Source organism: Notechis scutatus, chromosome 12 (genome assembly GCF_049901735.1).
Source record: "Notechis scutatus isolate UNSWTSFEM ecotype Mainland chromosome 12, rNotScu1.2, whole genome shotgun sequence".
Classification (NCBI taxonomy): domain Eukaryota; kingdom Metazoa; phylum Chordata; class Lepidosauria; order Squamata; family Elapidae; genus Notechis; species Notechis scutatus.
Window position 1 is genome coordinate 9,787,265 of NC_142020.1, and position 25,885 is coordinate 9,813,149.

Consider the following 25,885-nt stretch of genomic DNA (forward strand, 5'->3'; position numbering starts at 1 on the left):
TAAGTATTTTTTCTCGAGACATCCTCCAAAACTCAAGTTTGGCGTCATAGTTAAATTTGCACAACATAGATAGATAGATAGATAGATAGATAGATAGATAGATAGATAGATAGACAGATTCTTCCCCTATGAATAAACGACTGTGTGTGTATGTGTGTATGTGTGTATGAATGTACCCCCTCAGCTTACAAAAGTTGGCCACTTATAAGATAAAAAATAAATAAATGCCCACCCCCAAAACATAACTCCTCCGGTGCCCACGGATAAACTGTGAACCACCAATTAGTAGCAGGGCTGACCCTTCCTCTTGAACCAATGTCTAATTGGGGGAGCAAACCGGCCTTCAGTCTCTTGCGAGAAACTGCTGGCTAACCCTGCAAACTGCTTGCCGAGGTGTGTGTGTGTGGAGGCTTTCGCTTGCCTTTCCCCCACCCACCCAGCGCCCATTCCGCCGCCGCTTTTGCCATTAAACCACGAGTCCTCCCGGGCGCTTGGGAAGCCGCTTGGCAGGAAACATCTGCGCGCCTCTCCCAGGACCTGCCCGCTCCGCCCAGCCTCCCCTCCCGGCTTACCTTGAAGGCCACGGGGAGGGTCTTGTTGCATCTCCAGTGGGAAAGCAGCACCAAGCACAAGAAGTTGGGGCTGTCGGGCCTCACCAGTTCTCCCGGATGATCGGCCAGGACGTCCACCACCGAACACACCTCGGTCTGGCTGCGAGGTCCCGGGACCGGCGCGCTGAGGGCGCCGCTGTTCTCTCCCATCTTACCGCAGGGGAAGGCCATAGAGGAGGTGTGGCGCCTGCTGGTGCTCGGGTCTACGGGAATATGCATCACAACAGCGGGCGTTAGGGGAGGAAGGAGGCGGCGGCAGAGCTGCTGCTGCTGGCCGAGAGGCGAGGAAAGGCGCGCCTAGGGCGCAGCGAGCCAGATGCCCAAGATCACACAGTGGGCGCTCCGAAGCCGGGCGCAGGGAAAACCGCCCCAGCCCCCCTGTGCAGGTCGGGCCCTCGCCGCCACTGCCAGTCCCGGCCGCTCCGGCCACCAGTTGCTCCTTGGGCGCAGCTCTTCCCGTGGCCCGTTGTGCTTCTCGTGCTCCTCGATGCCGGTGGTGCTCGGGGCTCAGGCGCCTCGGCGGAGGGGATTCCCTGGGACCGAGAGATCTGAACCGGCTGCTGCAGCTCCAACGCGCCTCCTCCTGCCTCTCGGCTTCACCGTCCCGTGGCTCTGGGTTCCAGAGTGCAGCCCCAAAGTCTGCCCGCCACGGTGGGAGCCCGGAGGCGCTCAGCGGGTGGTTGGCCGAACCCCAGAGTGCTCCTTTGGTGCTGCCTCCCACACCCCTTCCAAATCAACGCGGCTCAGGCGAAATGAAGCTGGGCTCTGTCGGTGGTGGCCGCGAGAGCAGCGCTCAGGGCTCCTTCTCCCGCAGTCACGACGGAGGGCAGGGAGGCGAGCCGGCAGCATCCCGCGCTCCTCTCGGCTCGGCAGCTTCTCTCCCCGCGAAGGGACTGCGACGAGACCTCAACAGGTTTCAGCTCTCTTCGCTCCGCCGGGCTCCTGCCCCGTTTCCTGCTCCGCCTGACATGCCCGCCAGGCGCCCTACTTGCTCTCCACCACACGCCCTCCGCCTCAACCACCTCCTCTCAAGCGCGTCTGAAAGCAGCCAAAAAGTGGCCGCGGTTACATACGGACCAATCTTCGGCGGGCCACATAAAAAGACCAACGGGCCGGATGTGGCCCGCGGGCCGTAGTTTGCCCACCCCTGTACTAAGGCTTTGTAAAGTGGCATGAGAACTTCACCAGTCTTCGGGTTACAACCACAATTGAGACCCAAATTTCTGCTGCTAAGTGAGACATTGTTTAAGTGAGTTCAGTCCCATTTTTAGAATTAGAATAATTTATTGGCCAAGTGTGATTGGACACACAAGGAATTTGTCTTGGTGCAAATGCTCTCAGTGCACATAAAAGAAAAGATACGTTCGTCAAGAGTCAAGAATCATAAGGTACAACACTTAATGATAGTCATAGGGTACAATAAGCCATCAAATCATACTAGGAAGCAGTGAATATAAATCGTAAGGATACAAGAGAGAAAGTTACAGTCATACAGTCACAAGTGGGAGGGGATGGGTGATAAGGAGATTAACAGTAATAGTAGTGTACACTTTGTAAATAGTTGAACAGTGTTGAGGGAGTTATTTGTTTAGCAGAGGGATGGCGTTTGGGGAAAAACTGTCCTTGTGTCTAGTTGTTCTGGAGTGAAATGCTCTATAGCATCGTTTTGAGGGTAGGAGTTGAAACAGTTTATGTCCGGGATGTGAGGGCTCTGTAAATATTTTCCCAGCCCTTCTTTTGACTCCTGCAGGATACAGGTCCTCGATGGAAGGCAGGTTGGTAGTAATGGTTTTTTCTACAGTTTCATGACCTTCTTTGCCAACCGTGGTTCAGTGAATCATGGCAAGTTGAAATTAGTCACCCGGTTAAGTGAATCTGGCTGCCCACCCGCACCCCAGTTGATTTGGCTTGTCTGAAGGTCACAAAAGGGGATCAGGTGACCCTGGGACAATGCGACCCTCATAAATATGTCTCGCTTAGCAACAGAAAATTGGGGGTCAGTTGTGGTCGTTAAGGTGAGGACTACTTCCATTTAGGACAGTTGTGGTGTCCTGGGGTCATGCGGTCGCCATTTGCAACCTCTCTCGGCTGACTTCCAAGTCCGACCACGTGGTTCACCTCACAGCTGCAGCGGTTCGTTTGATGGTGGTGGCAAACAACTGAAAAGTGGGCGTGGCTCCCTGAACACACCTTGCCTTGCTTAGCGGCAGAAATCCTGGTCCCCACTGGGGTCGTAAGTCAAAGACTGCCTGGATCAAGGCAGATGCTGCTCCCCTCCCTCCATTCTAAGGCACCTTGGTTAGAAAGTCCTTTGGCGGATTTGCAGCTGGAGACAGAACCGTTGCTCCAATGCCCCAACATTGGAAGTTTTAAAGAAGAGGTAGGACAACCATTTGTCTGTATAGGGCTTCCTGCCTGAGTGGGGGGTTGGACTAGAAGATCACCAAGGTCCCTTCCAACTCATTCTGTTGTGTTCTGTTGTGTTCTGTTCTGTTGGGTTGTGGTCTGCTCAGGGTCTGGTCTGATCCATTCTATCCCTCTACTATCCCTTTCCTCTTCTCTTCTCTTCTCTTCTCTTCTCTTCTCTTCTCTTCTCTTCTCTTCTCTTCTCTTCTCTTCTCTTCTCCTCTCTCTCCTCTCCTCTCCTCTCCTCTCCTCTCCTCTCCTCTCCTCTCCTCTCCTCTCCTCTCCCTCCCGTCCCTTCCCTTCCCCTCTCCTCTCCTCTCCTCTCCTCTCCTCTCCTCTCCTCTCCTCTCCTCTCCTCTCTTCTCCCCTCCCTCCTCTCCTCTCCTTTCTTCCTCTCCTCTCCTCTCCTCTCCTCTCCTTTCTTCCTCTCCTCTCCTCTCCATTCTGGACTCAATAGTGTCTCACCAATAGTATTTGACTGTCCTTCCTTCAACAATTTGGCGATTCCCAGGGCCAGTAGAAATTCTGGTTCCTCGTTGCGGTCATAAGTCAAGGACTGCTTGTAGTGAAAAAATCACCCGTTCTTTCCCATTCTTCATTCCTGAGCTGATTCCCAAGCTGTAAACTCTGTCAACCTCTTTATCTGATGTCTGCAAATGTTCCCTCGGAGCTCTTCCTTTGGGACTTTGTCCAACCCACACCGAGGAGTTATTTCCATCCATTTTCATTTTGATACGCGCGCAGATAACCTCAACTGCCAATGATATCCATCGTCTGTCTTGGCTGTGTTCGCACAGCCAAAGGACCAGAGACCACACCAAGATGCATCGCTTCTCCGATTAAGTTTGGTGCCAGATCAAATCATTCACAGCCTTCCAGATGGTGGTTAAGTCTGGAGCCATGCAGTTTTCATAATCCTAAAGCTACGCCGTTGCTGAAAAAGCCAAGTTTTGCCCCAGTTCCACCCCTTGGCAAGGGTACAAAAAAATTAATTCCTTCCTGAGACACAGATACTTTTTTTTTTCATTTTTAAGACAGACAGGTTAATCTTCCCCCTTCCATTCCCATCTAGAGAAATGCCCAGAAGGAGACTTAAAGAGACTACTGTATTTCAAAGCTCTTTCTTTAAAAAAAAGAAAAAGAAAAAGAAAAGAAAGGAAAAAAAACCCAAGCGAAATAATGTAATTCATTGCACGTTGCCTCAGATAAAATCGCGGCAATCATGAACAATTGCAGTTGGGATTCCCTTAATACCTTCTGCAGGGCTGTCTCTAAACATCAGGACTGTGGCGTATGTGTGTTGTTTTTCTTGAAAGAGAGATGTTTCTTTAGCATGATGCAACATGGAGAGATTTTTTAAATCTGCTGCCATTTTGCAGGCCTTCCCAGAAAAATATAAGGCAGTAGGACATTTTATTTTTATTGTTTCGTTTCATGTTTTCTTTCTGTCTGGTACATTTGATCCAAGTGTAATCTTCTTTCTTTCTTTCTTTCTTCTTTCTTCTGTCTGTCTTTCTGTCTGTCTGTCTGTCTGTCTGTCTGTCTGTCCGTCCGTCTTTCTGGCTGGCTGGCTGGCTATCTATATCTATATCTATATCTATATCTATATCTATATCTATATCTATATCTATATCTATATCTATATATCTCCATCTCCATATCTATATCTATATCTATATCTGTATCTATCTATCTACATCCTTCAATTCTATATTGACTTTGACTGGATAGGTCATTATTTTCTGGACAAGATACATTCATTTATTTATGTATTAAACAAATTTATATTGCCACCCGACTTACACATGACTCTGTGGTCCTTGCAACGTTAACGTTTTGCAGGGTAAGAACTCAAATAAAGAATTAAAACAAATATTTAGTGTCCTTGCCTTCTTTCTAGGGCTAGCAGAGAGTGACTGGCTCAGGGTCATCCAGTTGTCTTTATGCTTAAAGTAGGATAAGAATCACTGGACTCCCAGTTTCTAGTCTGATGACATTAACTAGTGCACCATACATACAGTATGCTTGAGGAGGAAAGGAAGGAAGGAAGGAAGGAAGGAAGGCACATGGATAGAAGGAAGGAGATGAATAGAGGAAGGGAGGGAGGAAAGGAGGAAGGAAGGAAGATTTAGCAAAGGCAATAGTCTTAAGACTTCTGATATGAAGTTCTCTGTTAACCTTATTACCAAATTTGTTTTTTTATCTGTTCTAATTTCTAAATAAATAATTTTTATTTGTTCGTTTAGAAGCTATTTTCAGTATGTGTTTTAACTAGTTAAGGGACTTAGGGAATACAATCTTGACTGTAAATATGGAGGATAAATTTTACACTTGTAAAACAGCATTAAAAGTCAAATAAAAACAAAAGACATTTCATGAGATACATGTGTTTTAAAATTCCATACTAGGTATTTTGTCCATTGTATGAAAGCCTTAATAATAAACTGCATGTCTTTTGCACTGCTGGATATAAGCAATACCTGAAAATATTCAGCAATCTTAAAATGCTATATTGGGGTAACCAATTTTCATCTAATGCTGTAGCAAACTTTTGAGTTGACAAAGCATTTATTCACCACTCTGCTAACAAACCTACTTTTTGCTAACAAACTTTAGCAACTTTCACCTGCAACTTGTGATTGTCATTTTTTGTGTGTCAGATATTTAATTTAGCATTCTCCCTTTGTTGTTGTTTCTTAGGTCTTCCACACCAAAAATGACCCAGCAACTAAGAGATTTGCAGTTGGCCCACGCTCGAAAGCAGGCGGGACCATCATCCCCAAATGCCGCCAAGAGGCTTTATCGGAATCTCTCTGGAAAATTCAGAGTTAACTACATGTCATTTGATGAAGGAAACTTAGCCGGGAAAGCTGAAAAGGAGAAACAGCGAAAATCCTACCTGGTAAATAGATTTTCCTATCTGGTCTGAGTGAGTAGCTCAGTGGATTTTTAGAAGGTTCGTGGCTTCTTATTCCAAAATAAAAAGCGGGGTGAAAGAAACACAACATTCCAGATATTGGGGAGTTGCCAGCTAGGCTGGAGGGAGGGGTCAAGCGAGGCTCTAGCTTTGAATCCTTGCATAGTTACAAATGGCATAACATGGCCTCCCCCCGAAATCCATGAAGCTTCATCTGGTCGTTCCGAAGGGAAGGCAGTCTGATGAGATTCTTGTAACAGAGACAAATGAACAATTCTGGAACAAGCTTCAGTTAGTTAGTTTAGTTTAGTTTATTGTCATTGCACCTCGTACAACAAAATTAAATACCATCTTCAGTGTACATTATGACTATGAAAATAAACACAAACACACATCCTTCACTTTCTATACATTGAATTGAAAACCCCTGATGTTGCATTAATATTGCACTACACAGTAGAATTCAGTGGAGCTACTGCCCTGGGATAGAAGCTGTTTTTCAGCCTGTTTGTCCTTGTTTTAATTATCCTATACTGTCTGTTATATGGTAATAGTTCAAAGAAAAAAAAAGGGTGCCCAGGATGAGATGGATCTTTGAGAATGTTTTGAACTTTCTTAAGGCAGCGGGAGCTATAAAGCTCTTCCAAAGAGGGGAGAGGGCAACTAATGATCCTCTGGGTGATGACATTAACCCTCTGTAGCACTGTCCTATCTGCCACGGTGCAATTGGCAAACCGTACACAGGTGCAGTAAGTTATGGTGCAGTGGGAAAAGCTTGAAGCTGCTCATGATTGATTCTGGTTGCTTACATCTGACCCCCATCTCAGTGTTTCGTTCATGGAATGTTCCTCTTGGAATCAACCTTAGCTCCCCGTTTCCTGGTTCATGGTACCCGGTGGTGGCCATGAGAAGAGGGGAGCAGCCAAACTTTTATCAAATGCCATGAGAAAGAGTTTGTTTCATGAGAATGAGAGAGGCAAATTCCATTGTGGTCAATCTTTCCCTTGCTGGCTAGGAAAAAGAATTTCCCAGCCAAAGAATTCCCTTGTTTGACGGGGTATTCTGGGAGTTGAAGTCCACATATTTGAAAATTGCCAAGGTTTAGAAACACTTAGTAAGCTGATGGAGCTGCTCAACCCTTGAGGTGAGGTTTTCATGCTTCGCCACATTCGTGGCTTGCAGTTCAGTTCATGGTTGCTCAATGCTCCACATGAGGTGATGACTACGGCCAACGTATTGCGAATTGCAAGTGACGATATGAATGAATGCTCCAAATGATGTGGTGGATACAAGCCAGTCCTCGACTTATGACCACAACTGAGCCCAAAACTCCAGTTGCTAAGCAGAACAGTTGTGGAGTGAGTTTTGTGTCCCATTTCACGACCTTTCTTGCCATCGTTGTTAAGTGAATCACTGCTGGTGTTAAGTTAGTAACACAGTTGTTAAGTAAATCCAGATTCCCCATTGGGTTTGCTCATCAGATGGTCGCAAAAGGGATCGTGTGACCCTGGGACACTACAACCGCCATAAATATGAACCACTTGTCACACGTCTGAATCTTGATCACCTGAGCACGGGGATATTGCAATGGTTTGTGTGAAAAATGTCCCTTTTCCCAGTGGCATTGTAACTTTGAATGGTCACTAAATGAATTGTTGTAAATCAAGGATTACCTGTACAGTCAATGTAGTGTGTGGGTTGCAAGTGAGGAAGTAACCATACGGTAAACTGCAAGAGCTAGCTTTGGAAGTGAACGGTTCCACCTTCCTTTTCCCCGTCCCTGTGAATGTGTAGATGTATATGCTAAAAGCAAAGTAAGGCCTGCAGAATTCCAGGTGATGCTCAAATCTAGCAGTGACTTTGTTCCTCTCTGCAGTTTCAAGGCAATGCTGCTCTCTTTGAAGCTGTCGAGTTGCAAGACCTGGACAAGGTGCAAGAGCTACTCAAGCAATACAGTCTGGAGGAGCTGGATCTTAATACTCCTAATAGTGAAGGTCTCCTGCCGCTAGATATCGCCATCATGACCAACAACTCGCCCATTGCCAAGACCCTCTTGCTGGCTGGAGCCAAGGAAAGTCCTCACTGTAAGTCGGAAACTCTTACGCTCCTTCGCCCTCTTCCGAGCTCTTTCTCAGAGTAACAATAATGGAGAATATCTGTCGCTCGGGGTTGAAATGAGGGGGTCCTTGGCGCTGAGCTTGGTTGTTTCCTTGCAGATGTTTCATTACCCCAACATCATCTAGTACATCCTCGGTACTAGAAGGTTGCAGAGTGGAGGAGGAAGAGAGGAGGAAGAGACTATGGGCTCCTTGGTGCTCTCTGAGCTTGTTTGTACTTATGCAGGCGTTTCATGACCCAGCTAAGTAGAATCATCAGAGCTAGAAGGGAGTTGGGTTTGCTCTTATTTTATATACTAGTGGTTTTCTCTGTCAGTGTTGGTAGGAGCAACAGGGTAAGCCACAAATAAGTAAACCCCATTCTCTTCTAGCACTGATGATGTTACCTAGTTTGGGTAATGAAACATCTGCAAGAAGCCAACCAAGTTCAGAACCAACCAAGGATCTCTCGTTCTCATAGCTATTCTAGAAATTATCTTCTTCTAACTACTCAATAACCTGAGCTGTGGAAATTCTGTTCTTTGAACTCTGAGAATAGCCAACATTGACAACTGTAATTCTGTGGGAGAAGATCTAAGCAGCCAAAGCTATCACGATAGCATTTAAATGCCCCCATATCATCATTTAGATGCCCCTGTGAATTATTACAGATGCAGCCCGAACTACATTCTCCCCTATTTCTCATAGTTGCAAGATGTTCGGAGGAGAATTGATTTGAACCGTGCAATCGTGAAAGATATAGAGATGCTTTCTTGGATGAGATGTGATTCAATCAATTTAAATCCTGCCGTTCCAACTGAAAGCTAGTGCATGAGGAATACATGACCTGAAAATTTTGATTCTGAATCTGACGGGGTGTTTGAGATGCTGCTTTGAGCAAACATTGAAGGAAACTCAACGATCTGCATCTGTGTTTGGTTGTTACTTACCGTGAGCAAATTCATCCAGCAAAATTCCAGCTTTGTTGCTTATGGTTCTGAAATCCAGCACTTGATGAATGCCCTCATTGGATCTCAAGGGCTCATCATGAATAGAACTGATGAATGAAGGCAAATATATGCATCCCAGGATAATATTACAGGACCCAATCTGGGTCAGTCACTGGTTTAGTCTTCTGAGCTTTTGAACTTGTGCCGGAGTTATCCTCTGGAAACTTTTCTCTCATCAGAATCAGGTGAGAGAGACGTTCCCTGATAGCTCCAAAACTTGGAAGACTAAATCTCTGGTTTTGGGGACCAGATTGGATCCCAAATAGAACTGATTTCAGGTGGAAGAAGAGAACAATGAGGCGGAGTCATTATTGACTTAATTAATAAGGAACTCAGAGAAGAGCAACAGATGATGAAGTTTTTAGAGGCTTAAACGTACGGTAAATGGTTGCAGGAACTGGATAGGTCTACTCTAACAAAGAGAAGGAATAGGGATGACAAGATAGCAGTCTTCCAATATTTGAGGGGCTGCCACAAAGAAGAGGGGGTTCAACCTATTCTCCAAATCACCTCAAAGCAGGGCAAGAAGTAAGAGATGGAAACTTATCAAAGAAGATCCAACCTAGAACTAAGAAGAAATTTCCTGACAGTGAGAACAATTAATCAGTGGGGTGGCTTACTCCCATGGATGCTCCAACACTGGAGGTTTTTAAGAAGAGATTGGAGAGACAATTTTCCAGAATAGTTAGAGGGTCTCCTGTTTGAGTAGAAAGTTGATTAGAAGACTGATTAGAATGTTCCTTCCAACTCGGTTACTGTGTCATTCTGCATTCTGGCTGTTTGTCTTCCAAAATTTTCAGCTCTGGTTGTTTGTGAGTGAGGAAACTAGCATCTCACAATTAGGGTCAGGAGCAGAATGCCCTTTTTTTCTGTTAAAGCCTCCGACTGAATGGGAACACAAGGGAGGTGTGACTTTGAATAAGCACTCTGTAGCCTTCCTGTCCTGGCAGTGTGACATTGTGCCTCAGGTTCTTGTACACACTCTCTAAAGAGGTTGTGCTGGAAGCAACGCTCGACTTGTCTTCTTGTTGGGTGGCCCACGGAGAGAGTATGCAGGGGCCTAGCTGTCAGCGTAGGTAATAATGGCAGCTCAGCGAAAGGATGTAGGGAGCTCTGAAAGAGGTGTGACTTTTCTTTTCTGTTCTTGCCTGTCAGGCAAACGAAGAGATTCCATGGAATAAAACCTCTGTTTTCAAAACCTCAGTGGGGGTCTCCTCCTCTTCATGCAGGTTGAGCAAGGGGCAGGTACCTCACACAGACTGCTTGCAAAGACTTTAGCGGTGAGCCCCTTAGCACTTTTCCTATACGCGACTGCTCAAAAAAGAGGCAATAAAACCAAATCTGGTGATCTCTTGTGTGGGGAGTCATATGTTCCTACCTGGATACGCTTCGCCCAATGCCCAGTTGAGGTTCTACATTCTTGTCATGCCCCTGTCAGAGTCTGAATCCAAGGAGGAAGAGGAACAGCTGATAGGGAGTGGGAGGGTGGCTCTGTTGGCTGTGGAAGAAATTGGGGAAAGGCAAAGTCCAGCTGGGCAGAGCAGGGAAGTGGTAGAACAAGGGAGAGGGAGTTCAGAAGAAGAACCAGGCCCACCCCCTCTTCATCCTAGGGCATGCAGGGAGGAACGGAGAAGAGAGCAACATGGGTTGCATGGCTTATGGGGGATGAAAGGGCCCTGATTCCCTTCACTAGCCACACCTGGGAATGACAGTTTAAAAGAGATGCAAGCTGAGTGCGGCGTCTTCTGGGAACAAACGTGAGTTTGTCTTGTGTTGACTTTGGTTATCTGCGTTCCTGGCATTCCTCCCAACTGGGTTGAATTCCTGCCATTCCTTCACATCTGGAATTCCTTCTCTTGCCCTGCCAGACTAATTACCTCATCTTGCCTTGATTGGACTTATAGTTACAGTTTTTGTTGACCACATTTTGGACTTGATTCTCTGCAGCCAAAGGCGAGTTTTTCTCCAGCCCATTGGGGGGAAAGTTGGAATTAATAAATAGACTCCTACTAATTATCTAACTGTGTTGTCTTTGTGCCATGTCCCGGGTCATCACAGTTCTGATGTTGGCAAATCTCAATACACGGAGGCTTCCTTTTTTAAAAATTACTTTATTGTACAATTTTCTTGGTTATGTATAGGATTTCTATATTCACAGTAACAGTATACCGTCTGGGTACATTCTTTATTGAATACCGATAATTCTTATACACACAATAGTTATAACTATTATTCTCAATATCTGTTCATCTTCACTTATCCTTGTTATGAATTTTACATTATTTGATTAGACCTTCTGTTCAATTTTATCTGTAATCAATTAATCATATCAAACATCTATAAACATCATCACATTTATATCCAATTAACCTCCAAATAATCCTAAGGTTTGCTTATCTTCATTATTCCATGTTCATTATTCCATTAGACATCTATGTTTACATATCCAGATTTCTAATTTCTTACTATTTTCTACCCGCTAATAGAATAGTTCCCAAATCAAAAAGGTGATCTTTTCCCCATTTCTAATTTCTATCTTTATATTAATTCTTGATGGTATAGCTCCTGTGTTAAACAGTATTCTGCATTTATCCCTCATCTCTTGTCTGTTTTTGTATCTCAACTCTTGTTGACTTCTTGGAACGTCTCCCATACTCCCCCCATGGGATCTTGTATCTTCTTATCTCATTCATGTTTTTCTTCTACCTCTATCGCTTCTTCACTCTTTTGAACCTTCAATATCCCTTTCAGTGATCTTTTCCTCACTTCAGGGGTGTCTTTGGAGGCTTAATAAAGGCCCCATCAGTTGGAGTGGATTGGAATGTGGACCCTGCATGCGGCTATAGAAAGGAATTTTGCATAACCAACTCTAGGAGTAGAACGTGATGACACAGAAGCAAAACATGAAACCTACTGGAATAGGTTAATGGAGGAGGATTCGTTGTGATAGCTGCATGCAAATGCAAATGATGATGATGCGGATTTTAAAAGATTAAAAATCAAAATCCATTAGGGATTTTTTTTTTTGTTATTGTAATTTAGTAGAGGAGTGCAAAAGCTTTCATGTTGCTTAGTGCTAATTCTGGTAGGAAGAAAGGTTCATTTTTCAATGCTGTATTTCGGAGAAGGGAAGGAAGAGAAAATAGAATAGAGAATGGAATAGAGACTAGAATAAAAATAGAGCAGAACAGAATAGAATAGAAAACAGAACAGAGTGTAGAATAGAGTAGAAATAGAACAGAACAAAAAGCGTATCACAACTGCTGTATGTTCCAGTTACAAGTTTTATTCTTCTGCTCAATAAATAAATCGTAGCAACTCTTTTCTGATCAGGAATCCCTTCTCCTTTTCTTTCTCCACCTCCTCCATTTCTTCTTCTTCTTATCATCATTAATGCATAGTAATGTTTAGAGTACATTTACAGCTTCTTATTCAAGAACTTGTTTTGAATTAGAAAGCAGATCTTGTGGTTTGGACTGACCAGAGATGGACCAAAGTTTCTGCCCGCAAACTTTGTCTCTAAATCTGCAAGAAAAAGAAACCAGGAGAAGCAGCTCTGGTTTTATCTAAAAATTTGAATCTTAGATGATCTCCCCAGTATTGCTTAGGAAATAAGGATTGAGGAAAATGACTTGGATTTGTAGAATTGCTAGGAACGGGCCATTCTCGAGGTCTACAGCAGAATCTCCCAACTTTGGCCACTTTAAGATGTGTGAACTTCAGTTCTCAGAATTCCCCAGCCAGTTGTGTTGGCCAAGGTTGGGAAACCCTGGTCTAAAGCCATAGCGCAGGGGGTCTTCAAACTTGACAGCTTTAACACTTGTGGACTTCAACTCCCAGAATTCCTCCTCCAATCATGTTAGCTCAGGAATTCTAGGAGTTGAAGTCCACAAGTCTTAAACTTGCCAAGTTTGAAGGCCCTTGCCACAGAGAATCATTTCCAATATGTAGAGAGGTGTCATGCCCTTGTTAGAATCAGACTCTGATGGAGAGGAGGAACAGCCGACAGGGAGTGGAGGTGTGGCTCCAGAGGTTGGGGAGGAGGTTGGGGAAGGGCAGAGGCTGGCTGGGCAGTCAGAGGAAGAACGAGACCCATCCCCTCTTCATCCTAGGACATGCAGGGAGGAACGGAGAAGGAAACAACTTGGCTTACGAGAGAGGAAGTGGCCATGATCCCTCTCTTTGGTTGCAGCTGAGGAGACTAGTATACAAGAGAGATGATTAAAACACAGCGTTGCCAGAAGCAAAGTGTGTGTTATTTTGGGCTGAAGTTATCTTGGTTGGCATCCTTCCAACAGACTGTGCCTTGTTATCTCCTTGAAGTTGGTAATTACTTACTCTGGTCTGTTGTGGAAATTCCTTCATTGTAATTTGTTTTAGTTTTTTATTTTACCTCTATCTGCTCATTAAGTTCGGACTGTATTGCTTTCTTTTGAAGACTATTTTTGAATAAGTTTTATCTCCAGTTGAGTATTATTGAACAATGGGGCTAAGTTGGAGGCATTAAAGGACATTTATTTACATTTTGGATTTTGTTACATTTGTGTTACGCTCCGGGTCATCACAAGAGGATTGTTCCTTCTCTCTTCTTCCTTTTTTCCCCCTTTAACTTTTTCATCTTCTTTTTTTCTCTTAAGTTGTAAGCCTGGAGAGCCGGTCTTTACATCTGGCAACCCTAGTTCGGGAAGCAGAACAGCGGGTGAACGATCTCACCGCTCAGGTGGTGAACGAGGTGCCCAACGCAGAAAGTTCAGAAAAAGAGAAACAGCTGAAGGCCTGGGAATGGCGATACCGGCTTTACAAGCGCATGAATGCTGGATTTGAGCATGCACGTGAGTCTGTGGGAAAAATAGGAACCTCTATACCACCATTCAGAAACATCAGGAATTTTGACCTATTTGGAATATTGGAAGAAACATGCAATCCCACTTTGAGGAAGATGGGAGGTTAAGACATTTGATATACATACATACATACATACATACATACATACATACATACATACATACATACATACATACATACCCTGTTTCTCCAACAATACGGCCTCCCCCAATAGGAAGTCCCAGCATGTTTTATAGGCATGAAATGAAATTAAGCCCCTCCTCCCAAATTAAGGCCTATATTAAAACATGCGAAATGGGGGGAATGGTGGGGGGGCCTTGCCGTTAGGAAGTACTTTTGTTGCACACCTGGATATGGTGCTGCCTGCGTTGACCCCAATACGAAGTGCCCCACCAACGCCGAGGTCAACATCCAAGCCGTCGCCACCCACCCACCCAAAGATGCAAGTGGGGGGGGGGGGAACTAAGTCATGCCCGAAAAGACAGCCTAGCCATTTTTTCGGGGCTCAAAAAAAAATAAGACCCGGCCTTATTATATGAGAAACACGGTACATACATACATACATACATACATACATACATACATACATACATACATACAGCCATGGTGACACAAAAGATCCCTGGTGGCACAGTGGTTAGAATACAGTATTGCAGACTAATTCTGCTGACTACCAGCAGTTTGATTCTCACTGGCTCAAGATTAACTCAGCCTTCCATCCTTCTGAGGTTGGTAAAATGAGGACCCAGATTATTGGGGGCAAGAGGCTGACTTTGTAAACCACTTAGAGAGTACAAGCACTATAAAGTGGTATATAAGTAAGTGCTTTTGCTAAAGGTTCTCCTTGCACATCCGTGCTAGTCGTTTCCGGCTCTAGGGGGCGGCGCTCATCTCCATTACAAAGCCGAAGAGCCAGCACTGTCCAAATATGTCTCCGTGGTCATGTGGCCGGCAGGACTAAACGCTGCAGGCACACTGAACGCTCTTACCTTCCAAACAAAGTGGTCCTTATTTTTCTACTTACATTTTTACATGCTTTTGAACTGCTAGGTTGGCAGAAGCTGGGACAAGGAACAGGAGCTCACTCCGTTACGTGGCGCTAGGGATTTGAACCACTGACCTGCCAACCTTTCTGATCAACAAGCCACTGAGCCACTGTGTCCGTATTGGATATAGATAGATAGATAGATAGATAGATAGATAGATAGATAGATAGATAGATAGATAGATAGATAGATAGATAGATAGATAGATAGATAGATAGAAGAGAGAGAGAGAGAGCTAGAAAGATAGATAGCTTCCAAACTAACAGTCAGAAAAGGGGAGACAGGGCCATGCAAACCAGCACCCACATACAGGTAGCCCTCAACTTACGACCATTAATGGAACCCAAAATTCCCATTGCTAAGCCAGATAGCTGTTAAGCGAGTTTTGCCCTGTTTTATGACCTTTCTTGATACTGTTGTTAAGTGAATCCCTGCAGTTGTTAAATTATTAACACAGTTATTAAGAGAATTTGGTTTCCCCATTGACGGTTGTAAGTGTGAAAAAAAAATTCACATTTTTTTTCAGTGCCACTGTAACTTCAAGTGGCTCCTAAGCAAACAGTCATAGATTGAGGACTGTCTGTGTTGAATGAGAATCCCTCGTTGACCATCTTTAAGAAGGATGTCCTCTGTTCTTCTTGTTGATGTCACCCGCTGTAAATGTAGTAAGTGAGTCAGAATATTTACGTCTCCTGTTCTTGTAGCAAGTCACTATTTAGGAGGTTCCAAGAACCCTTTTGTTGGGCAGATGTTTGAAACCACACATTTCTCCCAGGCTACTTGCTGTTGCACGTAAGGAGATTAAATTTCGTCACGGCTATTGGGGGGCTTGTAATCAACTCGTCTTGTGGAATGCCTTAAGATGAGTCAAGCAAGCAGCAAGACAGCTTGACCAAGCCACCAAGCTCCACTCCCCAGCTCCTTTCTGTTGGAAAGGAAAATATAACTTCCATTCCTAGCTAACATAGTTGTCATGGGTGGGATATTGCTTGCACGGCCAACCGACTCCATTTTGGCACCACGGTTCCTCATAAAGAGCCCCTTTGCTGCAAGATGGAAGGCAAGCAAATTTAATCTCTCTATATAAAAGTTGAAAGAGTGAATCGCTGCAATTGTTCAATGAATCACATTGGTTGTTAAGCAAATCTGGCTTTGTCCATTGGCTTCGCTTGTTGGAAGTAAGCTGTGAAGGTTGCAAATGGGGATCCCATGACCCCTCAGGGACACTACAGTCCTCATAAACAAAACTCCATTGCCAAGTACCAAAATTTTGATCACATGACCGGAGGGATGTTATGAGAAGTGCAAGAACTTGTTGTAATTCGCTATTTTCAGGGGCTTTGTGACTCCAAACAGTCACTAAATGGAATGGTTGTAAGTCAAGGACCACTTGTATCTCTAACAAGGTTATCTTTCTCTCCACAGTTTCCTTTCCAAAATTATTGTTTCCTTTTCTCTGTGAGTAACAATTAGACTCTTTAGTTTGCCTCGGATTAAGGCAATATTTCTTTGGTATATCTGGGTCACTTTTCCTGATACCTGTGCCTGTATTCTTCCGCCCCACCGCAGGAGTCCCGGATCCACCTACAAATGTCCACCTTTCAGTGGCCAGCAGCACCTCTGTCGAAGTGTCATTTCAGGAGCCTTTAAGCGTCAATTCAGCGATTGTCACCAAATACAAAGGTAAACCTTTGGGTATTTCATCAGTAGCGGTGAACAAAATGTTCCGAGAAGGAAACTTGAAATCTTCTGATGATGTATCATGCTGAATGCAGCACTAGAACTCACCATCTCCTGGTGATTGGCCCATCCAGCTGGCTTTCATGCCTAGGGTGGGACTAGAACTTATCATCTCCTAGTGATTGGCTCAAAGTCACCCAGCTGGCTTTCATGCCTAATACAGCACTACAACTCACCGTCTCCTGGTGATTGGCCCAAACACATCCAGCTAGCTTTCATGGCTAGGGCAGGACTAGAACGTACCATCTCCTGGTGGTTGGCTCAAAGTCATCCAGCAAGCTTTCATGCCTAATACAGCACTACAACTCACCGTCTCCTGGTGATTGACCCAAAGTCACCCAGCCTGCTTTTCATCAAACTTACCCAGCTGGCTTTCGTGCCTAGAACTTATTGTCTCCTAGTGATTGGCTCAAAGTCACCCTATTAGCTTTCATGCCTAAGGCGGGACTAGAACTCACCGTCTCCTGGTGATTGGCTCAAACTCACCCAACTGGCTTTCATGCTTAGGGCAGGACTAGAAGTCACAGTCTCCTAATGATTGGTGGAAGGTCACCTAGCCAGCTTTCATGTCTAAGATAGGATTAGCACTCCCCGTCTCCCAGTGCTATAACCGCTAGACCAAACTGGTGCTCTAATTACTAACCAAAGTAAGGGTTGGTTCTCTTCTTGTCATTGCAGTTGAGTGGAGCTGCTCTCCCACTTTTTCCCCACCGCTGGGCGAAATGGTGATTGACAAGCTGAAAAAACTCCAGATCACCATCCATGGCCTTGTCTCGGTGAGTGTGTGTCCCTTGTGGGGGTGTGGGACCCAGAGGATACTTCAGGGCTTGACCCAGGGGTGGGATTCTACCTGGTCGGTCCGGTTCTATAGAACCGGTTGTTATGATTCTGCGCAATTTGGAGAACCGCTCAATTGGCTGGCTCTGCCTACTCACTCCTTACCTGGCATGCATGCCATCTAACTTGCCTGCCTTTGGTAAGTTGCTATTTTTCCTTTTTTTTCCCCAACCATCAGCTGTTCTGCTGTGCTGGGAGATTTAGATTAGCTACAAAGCAGGAAATAATTGGATTTCTTGCTTTCTAGCTAATCTAAAAGTTTGTCGTGACAGTGCATGAAGGGAGACGCATCCATTCTCCCCGTACACATGTTGTAGTCGGGTGGGATTCAAATTTTTTAACAACCAGTTCTGTGGGTGTGGCTTAGTTGGTGGGCATGGCTTGGTGGTCATGAGACTGGGTAGGTGTGGCCAACTCAACATCACTCACATCGAGGAACGCATCTCCTCACCTGGCCTCTTATGTCTGTGGGGATGCTGCAACAGTTGTAAGTATGAAGAATGGTCATAAGTCACTTTTTTCAGTGCCATTGTAACTTTGAATGGTCACTCCACACGAGCAAAGTACCACCAGCAAAGGAGGGGGAAAAAACTCCAGAGACGTTCCTGAGACAGGAAGTCTAGTCCTGCCAAGAACATAATAAGGGTTAACGGAGAGGCAGTTTTTGTAAGCAACACCAGAATGTTTCCTTCCTGCCTTCCTTACAGGATTAGGCCAGTGATTTCTTCGGTTCTAGAGAATAGGTGCTGGTAGAATCCCACCCCTGGTTGTAGTCTGACAACAAAGGTTGATTTGATTTTGATTTTCCTGTTTGTTCATTGGGAATGCAGTTGCGATGTGCTTTTTAACATGTTTGCCGTACGCTAAATAAATAAGTGGCCCTTTCTTTCTCCACTCCGTGTACTTCCACTACCGTACAGCCTTGTCCACCAGCTCCATGGCTAATTGGAAGCCAGAATCTCTGACTCCAGTCTAGTCTTTGGGGCAATGAAATCATAGACCGGCTGAGCTCTTCCCTCCCCCTTTCCTCCACCTCCCGTTTTTATCTCTCTGGGAAACGGCGGGACTAGCACAGTTGCCCCCTCTCATTGTTGTGGTGGATGGTTTCCAAGAGCAAAACAGGAGCCAGCCAGGCTGCTGAGTGCACAGCATGAGAGCAAAAGGAAGGATGAGGCCAGGGGAGGCAGACATGACTTCAAGAGAATGCAACATCCAATTCGGCACATGCTCTCTACTGGAAAAACACTGGGCTCCATGGAACAACAATCGATTCGCTGGCTTTTTTTCTGCCGGAGGGCAGTTCAATCCCAAAGCAAAGTTTCTTCAATTTGCACCCTGCCTTTCTGCTCTGGCAAGGTGCGATCCGCTTGGATAGATGGGTTTGACAACCAAACCAGAGGTGATTGCTCTGCCGGTGGGGAAACGAGCTCTGGGAATGAAAACTGGGAATTGTTGCTGATCCTGCTTTTGTGAGCCGTCCAAAGCTTCTTGTGATGACTCGGGATAAGGCCCAAAGGTCACACAGCCAGCTGAGAGTTCAAACTCCCTTTTAATGCTCCAAATTCCCCCCCAAAACGCTCCTACGTTCTTGGCAAGTCCCAGAGCAAAGCTCTTTCACACACAGAGAGAGACACAGCAGCCTTGGACTGTGCAAGTCCAGCAAAACAAGGGAACAGGTAAATGAGTCCCTGAACCAAGGAACAAACAATGAGTCCACGAAGTAGGGAACAAGGTACTGAGTCTGTGAGGTCAGGAAGAAGCAAGCATTCCTGCAAACTCCATACGTTGTACCGCCACACCAAACTCTACCAATTCAGCGTTTGTTCCTGACAAACGCCCCTCCCCATAGTGTTCCCTTAAATCTCAGTCCTCAGGTGTGCCTTGTGAAGAGGGGTGGAGCTCTCTCCTCCCAAATTGTTGGGTCAAGCCTGCACTGTTCCCACCTTCTCTCCACTCTCCGTGCTCAGGGATCAGGAGGGGGCGGTCCTTGCTCATTGCCTGAGTTCCGTTGCTCCTCGTGTCCACCGCTTGCTCTCTCTCGGCCATCCTGCCCCTGTTCTTCCCTGCTATCAAGCCATCCCAATCCGGTTGATAAGTTAGTTGTGAAGTGAGTTTGCTCGTCAGAAAGTCACAAAAGGTCATCACATGACCTTGGGACACTGCGACCGTCATAAATATGAACCCAGTTGCCAAGCGGCTGAATTTTGATCATGTGACCAGGGGGATGCTGCAAAGATCGTAACTCTGAAAAAATGGTCATAAGTCACATTTTTCACTGCCGTTGTAACTTTGAACAGTCACTAAATGAACTGTTGTAAGTCAAGGACTACCTGTACTATATATTGTGTAGTTGTTGAGCTTTAAGCTATCCTCTGGGTTTAGGTATCTTTATTCTTTGCTGTTTCTTCACAGGGTACGGCTTACTATGTCCAGGTATCTGCCTACAACATGAAAGGTTGGGGAGCCCCACAACCATCAATCCCGCCCTATGCCATCCCCTCAAGTAAGTATGAAGAACAGAAACATTGTCCCCAAAGTGCTTTTTTCAAGTGTGCAACTGGACTTTCTGGTTTTTCTTCGAAGACGCTTCGCTTCTCATCCAAGACGCTTCTTCAGCTCTGACTGGATGGTGGTGAAGGGAAGGATTTATAAATCTTGCAGACAGCTGGTCAGTTGCATCCTTTTAGAGGGTCGTTGAGGCAACTTGGAGGTTTATCTGTGTCCTCAAGAGAAACATCTTCAAAGAAAAACATGTAAGTCCAGTTGCTTCTTGAAAAAGCACTTTTGGGACAACTTATGACCTGGATGACTGAGAATCTCTACAGACTTATATATCAATGGCTGTTTTCAAAGATATGATCCAAATCATGGGATAACAATTCAGAACAAAGTTTGGATGCTTAGTTAACCAGATTGCTCGGAATGTTTGTGTGGTGAACATTGAGGTTTAAGCCCTTTTGCCATCCGTGCTCTTCAAACCTGGGTTTGCTATCTGCAGTATCTCCACTGCTTCCAGGGTCAAAGGGTTTTAAGAAAACTCCAACAAAGCCACATTTTGAATTTGCAGTAAATGCACCTAATGGATTGGGCCCTCCAGATTTAGCTCCCTAATTGTTGTAGGCAACTGTTGAACACAGCCAAGATTAGAAAATGAATTATTGTTGGCTTTCATGTATTTATTTTTTTTAAACTCCTCTAAATTAAAAAAAAAAACTAGAAGAATTCAATGTCTGCTCCATTAAAAACTCAAGGCATCTCCTTGGGTGTTTTTAAAATACCTAAAAATAGCACTTGTCTTCAGCCAAAATTAATGGAGCTGAACTTTCAGTGGAAAACTATGGCACAGGAGAGAGTGTAAACCAAATAATATAAAGCTAGTGTAACTCACACATTTACCCGTGCTGTTCAGTAGTTGGGCCAGCTCATCACTAAGAAGCGCAAGGAAGAGGTCCTATAGATGTACTTGCATAGGTGAATTTTACCTCTCTCCGTTGGGTCTGAAGAACCTTCGGTCCAGTGAAGGATGGAAGAAGGAATGAGCTCTAGAAATAGTGAAACAAACTGCAAAGTCTGTTCCTTCCTTCCTGGTGTTTTTTTTTTTTTGCAGTAATCTATGGTCATGTCCTGATGGTGGCATCGTGCAAATAATTTCCATCAGTGGTTACTACCTGTCTGTATTGACCAAGTTGAACTGCATTATCTATGAACTAGAGTGAAGCCCGGTAGCAATAAAGGAGAATATTTGTAACTCAGGGTTGAATTGTGAAGTCCGTGATATACTCTGAGCTTAGTGGTTTTTCTCACAGATGTTTCACAACCCAACTAGGTAACATCATCAATGCTAGAAGGATGTTGGATTTGCAAAACGAAGTAAGGAGAGGAGGAGGATGAGGAGGAGAACAGTGGGGGTCTTTGGTGTTCTCTGAGCTTGCTGGTTATCTTGCACATGCTCCATGATCCAACTAGATATCATCATCAGTGCTAGAAGGGTATCGGGTTTGTAGAGTGGAGGAAGGAGAGGAGGAGGAGGAGGAGGAGGTCAAAGTGGAGGAGAACTATGGGGTCCTTGGTGCTCTCTGAGCTTGGTGGTTTTCTTTGAAGATGTTTCATGACCCAACTAGGTAACATCATCAGAGTTAGAAGGGTGTTGGGTTTGCAGAGTAGAGGAAAGGAGAGGAGGAAGAACTGTGGGGTCCTTGATACTTGCTGAAACTTGATGGGTTTTTTTTGCAAATGTTTAAATAGCCAACTAGGTAGCATCTTCAATTCTAGAAGGATGTCAGATTTGCAAAGTGGAGGAAGGAGAGGGGGAGGAGAACTGTGGGGTCCTTGGTGCTCTCTGAGCTTGTTGGTTTTCCTGCAGACATTTCATTACCAAACTAGGTAATATCATCAGTGGAAGCACAGATAATGCACTCTTGCCACTAACCTGTTTCATCCTACACCCACTCCAGATTGGAGAGAATACGACGGGAGGGCTCCACGTCAGAGAGGACAGGCCGAAGCTCTGGACCACTTACTTAACCAGGTGAAGATGGTGCACCAACACTGTGTGTGTCACGGTGAGTCCTGTCACGTGTCTAAAGACAGTTTGGGGATGCGGCAGAGGAAAGTATTTCAAGCATTCTGAACGAAGGCCAATGTTTGACGTTGCAACCAACTTCGGTATGCGGATGCCGTACATGGCTAGTCGATGCCAATCCAAACAAAATGAGTTTTAATGTAATTGAATTCAGCTCTTAAAGGTTCCATTATTATTCTCCCTGGGCTGCTTGTAAACATCAGGAGTGCCTAGGGAGACCCATGCAAGAGGTAGCAAAGGGAGGGAAAAAGATGGGGAAGGAAATGCGTTGATAGACGCAGAATGAAAACAACCATCAAATCCATTGGAGGCGAAAACTCAATTGAGTTTAGAAACTGAGGTTCTCTGGTTTCTTACACAGAAGAACCCTTTTCATCTTTCAGCAGTCTATACCTGAGTCGGCAATACATACATTTTGATCAGAGCAAAGACATTAAGCGGGGGGAAACAGGAACTCAGTTTAAGGAGAAATGGGGTCCTTGGTGTTCTCTGAACTTAGCTGGTTTCTTGCAGTTGTTTCATGACCTATCTAAGGAACATCATCAGTGCTAGAAGGGAATGGGGTTTGCAGAATGGAGGAGAAAGGGAGGAGGAGAAAGGAAGAGGAGGAGGACTGTAGGTCTTTGGTGCTCTATGAGCTTGGTTGTTTCCAGAAGTTTGCCCCTGGTTGGTCATGTCTAGCTGTGTGGACTTCTTACTCCCCAAATTCCCCAGCCATTGTGGCCATTGCTGAGAATTCTGGAAGTTGAAGTCCAAACTTTTAGACGTTGACCCAGTTGGAAAACATTGTTTTAAATTTAATATGCCACCCACTGTAGAGAATAAAGGAGATGACCTTGGTGGAAATTTGCAGGAAGTGTTACTTTGGCAAAGAGGGCTGAAACTGATAATATAGCTGTTCACGTTAAGGACCTCTCTGATTGCGTGGAGGTAAAGCACAATCAAGACTTACAAGATTCTGTTATTATAGCCATCTCAATCAAAATAATTCTAGAGTCCCTGCAGTGTTGACATTTTGGTTGGTTCTACCTTGTGGGGCTGACAAACTACTTCAGATACAACCAGGCCAAGAGCATTTTGATGGTTTATTCTATGTTTTTAATGGGTTACTATCTACTTAATCACATCCAGACTGTTGAGATGACATAAAAAACATTTCAATCTATTGTGGGTCATTTTTTCTAAAGTGTTCAGGTAGCAGTGGGCATGAAAATGCTCTTTTATGGATGAACCATCCTGACAGCTTATGGCATTTTCCAGATATTTAACATTTGACACAGTCCCAGCTCTGACAGCAGTAAAAGGACCACATGCAAAAAAAAGAGAAGACTAAAATACAAGAATAGTGGAAAAGTAATTGTCACAGCCGACAGGTTGTCTTCTTGAGCAGCATAGGATCAAATCTTAATGGCTCACCACATCCAGAACAGTTTGATGGAATAGAATTAGATTAGATCTAAGAAAGGCAGATCCAATTACTTTTTCCCCCCTCTTTCCTCTGAATTTCATTTGGAACAAGTGGGACCAGGTTTCCCTATCTTTTAATTTGCTGCTGCTTTAAATTAGAATAATTATGACATCCCTTACAGGGTTATTAAGATGAAGACAATCAGAAAACATAAGGTACAATTAAAGTAATATCGTCATTTTAAATTGTTCTTTGCCATTCTTATCTTACACCCATAAGTCATGCGCTAAAAACTGGTTGTCACTTGCCTGTTAGCCCACAAATGTTTAAAGGGCAAAAGTTAGCTGTAGAAATAATGTTAGAACAAAAAGATGTTGGATAACCACTTGTCTGAAGTGGTGTAGGATTTCCTGCCTTGGCAGGGGGTTGGACTAGAAGACCTCCAAGGTCCCTTCCAACTCTGTCTATTCTATTCTATTCCATTCTATTCCATTCCATTCTATTCTATTCTATTCTATTCTGTAGAAAGAGATCCATAAATAGCAGAGAGGGACAAAGAGATTAAGCTGGAAAGCCACAAGACTTCTGCAGAAGAGAGGCATGGACGAAATACAGATTTTTAGAAGAGGTGAAAAGGAAAGTAACCAAAAAGAAAGGTTAAAGTGAGAAGATGCTGTAGCCTTTTTGGTAGCTAAAACTAAGTAGTCGGCTACTTTGAATGCATGAAAACAGTGGTAGCGAACCTACGACATGCATGTCAAAGATGACACATCACAAAGTTTTGGGTCACAGCAGTGTTCAACAACATCCAACAACAGCTGTTCTTGATCTATTATGTGATTTTTGGAAGAATGGGGTACAGTATGTTCTCATTCAGCTTCTGGACTCTCCAAAAATGAGGTTGTTTTGGTCATATTTCATTTTTGTAATTATTTGGCATTTCTTTATATAATACTTAGCATTACACATAGAAACACAGAAAACTGATGGCAGAAAAAGACCTCATGCTTGTCATGCCCCCATCAGAATCTGATTTGGAGGGGGAGGCTGAGCAGCTGACAAGGGAGTGGGAGTATGGCTCCGTTGGCTGTGGAGGAAACTGGGGAAGGCCACAGTCCGGCTGGGCAGAGCAGGGAAGAGGTAGAACAAGGCAGAGGGAGTTCGAATGAAGATCCAGGCCCACCCCCTCTTCATCCTGGGGCACGCAGGGAGAAACGGAGAAGGGAGCAACGTGAGTTGCGTGGCTTATGGGGATGGAAAGGGCCCTGATTCCCTTCATTAGCTGCAGCTGGGAACACAGTGTTTAAAAAGGGAAGCTGCGTGCAGCAAACTGCTGAGAGCAAATCATGAATTATTTTGTATTGTCGAGTCTTATCTAGGTTCCTGCCGACTTTTATTTATTTTATTTTCTTGCCTCTGTGTGTTTTTTTCCTTTTTGCTCTTTTTTTTTTTTTAAAAAGACCACAAAATAAAAGCTTGGTTTATTCCTCTCTGGTTCATTAAAAGTTTGTTGCGGCTGCGGCTGTTGCCTGCGGTTCCTTTATTTAGCCATGGCTTTGATGGCGACAGCAGCTTCCTCGGTCATTGCAGACAGAACGGTGATCAGGATTTCTTCTCCGCTGTCGTATTTCTGTTCAATCTCCTTGCCCAGGTCTCCCCAGGAGACGCAGATCCTCCGGACATCCCGCTGTCCTGGAGCGAGAAGTACCCATCCTGGATCCCAATGAGCTGGAAGTCATTTCCCAACTGTGTGTGTTTTGCTGGCCTTTCAAGTGTGCAATTCCTTCTCCTGCCCTGTCAAGTTAATTACTGCAGCGTGGTTTGTGTGGATTTTTAGTTACAATTTGTATGTACTTTGTTTTCGGACTGAATTTCCTCCACTTAAGAGAGTTTTTTCTCCAGCTGAAGATAACCTGGACATTGGGGGCAAAGTTGGAGGTACTAAGGGACACTTCTTGCTTATTTGACTGTGTTGTCTTTGTGCCACGCCCCTTTGGGTCATCACACTGCTCCATTGAGTTTGCCCTTTGAGGTTTTTTTAAAAATTAATTTAATTTTTTAATTTTTGTCAGATGATACACATATGTTTATCCCAAGCATGTTTAAACTCATTTACTGATGATTGACTCACTGTCTTTACTGGAAGTTGGTTCCAAGCTTCCACTACTCTTTCTGTGAAGTAATACTTTCGAACTTCCCTACTTATGCCCCCGTTGTCTTGATTTTTGTTTAATAATAAAAATACTGCCTTCTGGAACCTTATTCACACCCTTAGTATATTTAAAGGTTTCAATCATGACCCCTCCCCCTTTTTCTTCTGTCCTCCAGGCTGTACATATTCAGTTCCTCCAATATTTTTTATCCCTCAGACTTTACACACATGGGAC

At 44.5% G+C, this 25,885-nt stretch overlaps 1 protein-coding gene across 1 annotated transcript in view; it reads left to right on the plus strand.

Annotated features, from left to right (window-relative positions):
• The window catches only part of LOC113420704 (ankyrin repeat and fibronectin type-III domain-containing protein 1-like), a 261,890-nt gene that overhangs the window by 217,762 nt on the left and 18,243 nt on the right, over positions 1 to 25,885 (plus strand). Inside the window, exons 5-11 of the mRNA XM_087942340.1 lie at positions 5,718 to 5,919; positions 7,811 to 8,018; positions 13,678 to 13,872; positions 16,501 to 16,614; positions 17,350 to 17,447; positions 19,921 to 20,011; positions 21,963 to 22,070. Coding sequence (XP_087798466.1) covers positions 5,718 to 5,919; positions 7,811 to 8,018; positions 13,678 to 13,872; positions 16,501 to 16,614; positions 17,350 to 17,447; positions 19,921 to 20,011; positions 21,963 to 22,070 — 1,016 coding nt within the window. The remainder of the gene's footprint in view (positions 1 to 5,717; positions 5,920 to 7,810; positions 8,019 to 13,677; positions 13,873 to 16,500; positions 16,615 to 17,349; positions 17,448 to 19,920; positions 20,012 to 21,962; positions 22,071 to 25,885) is intronic.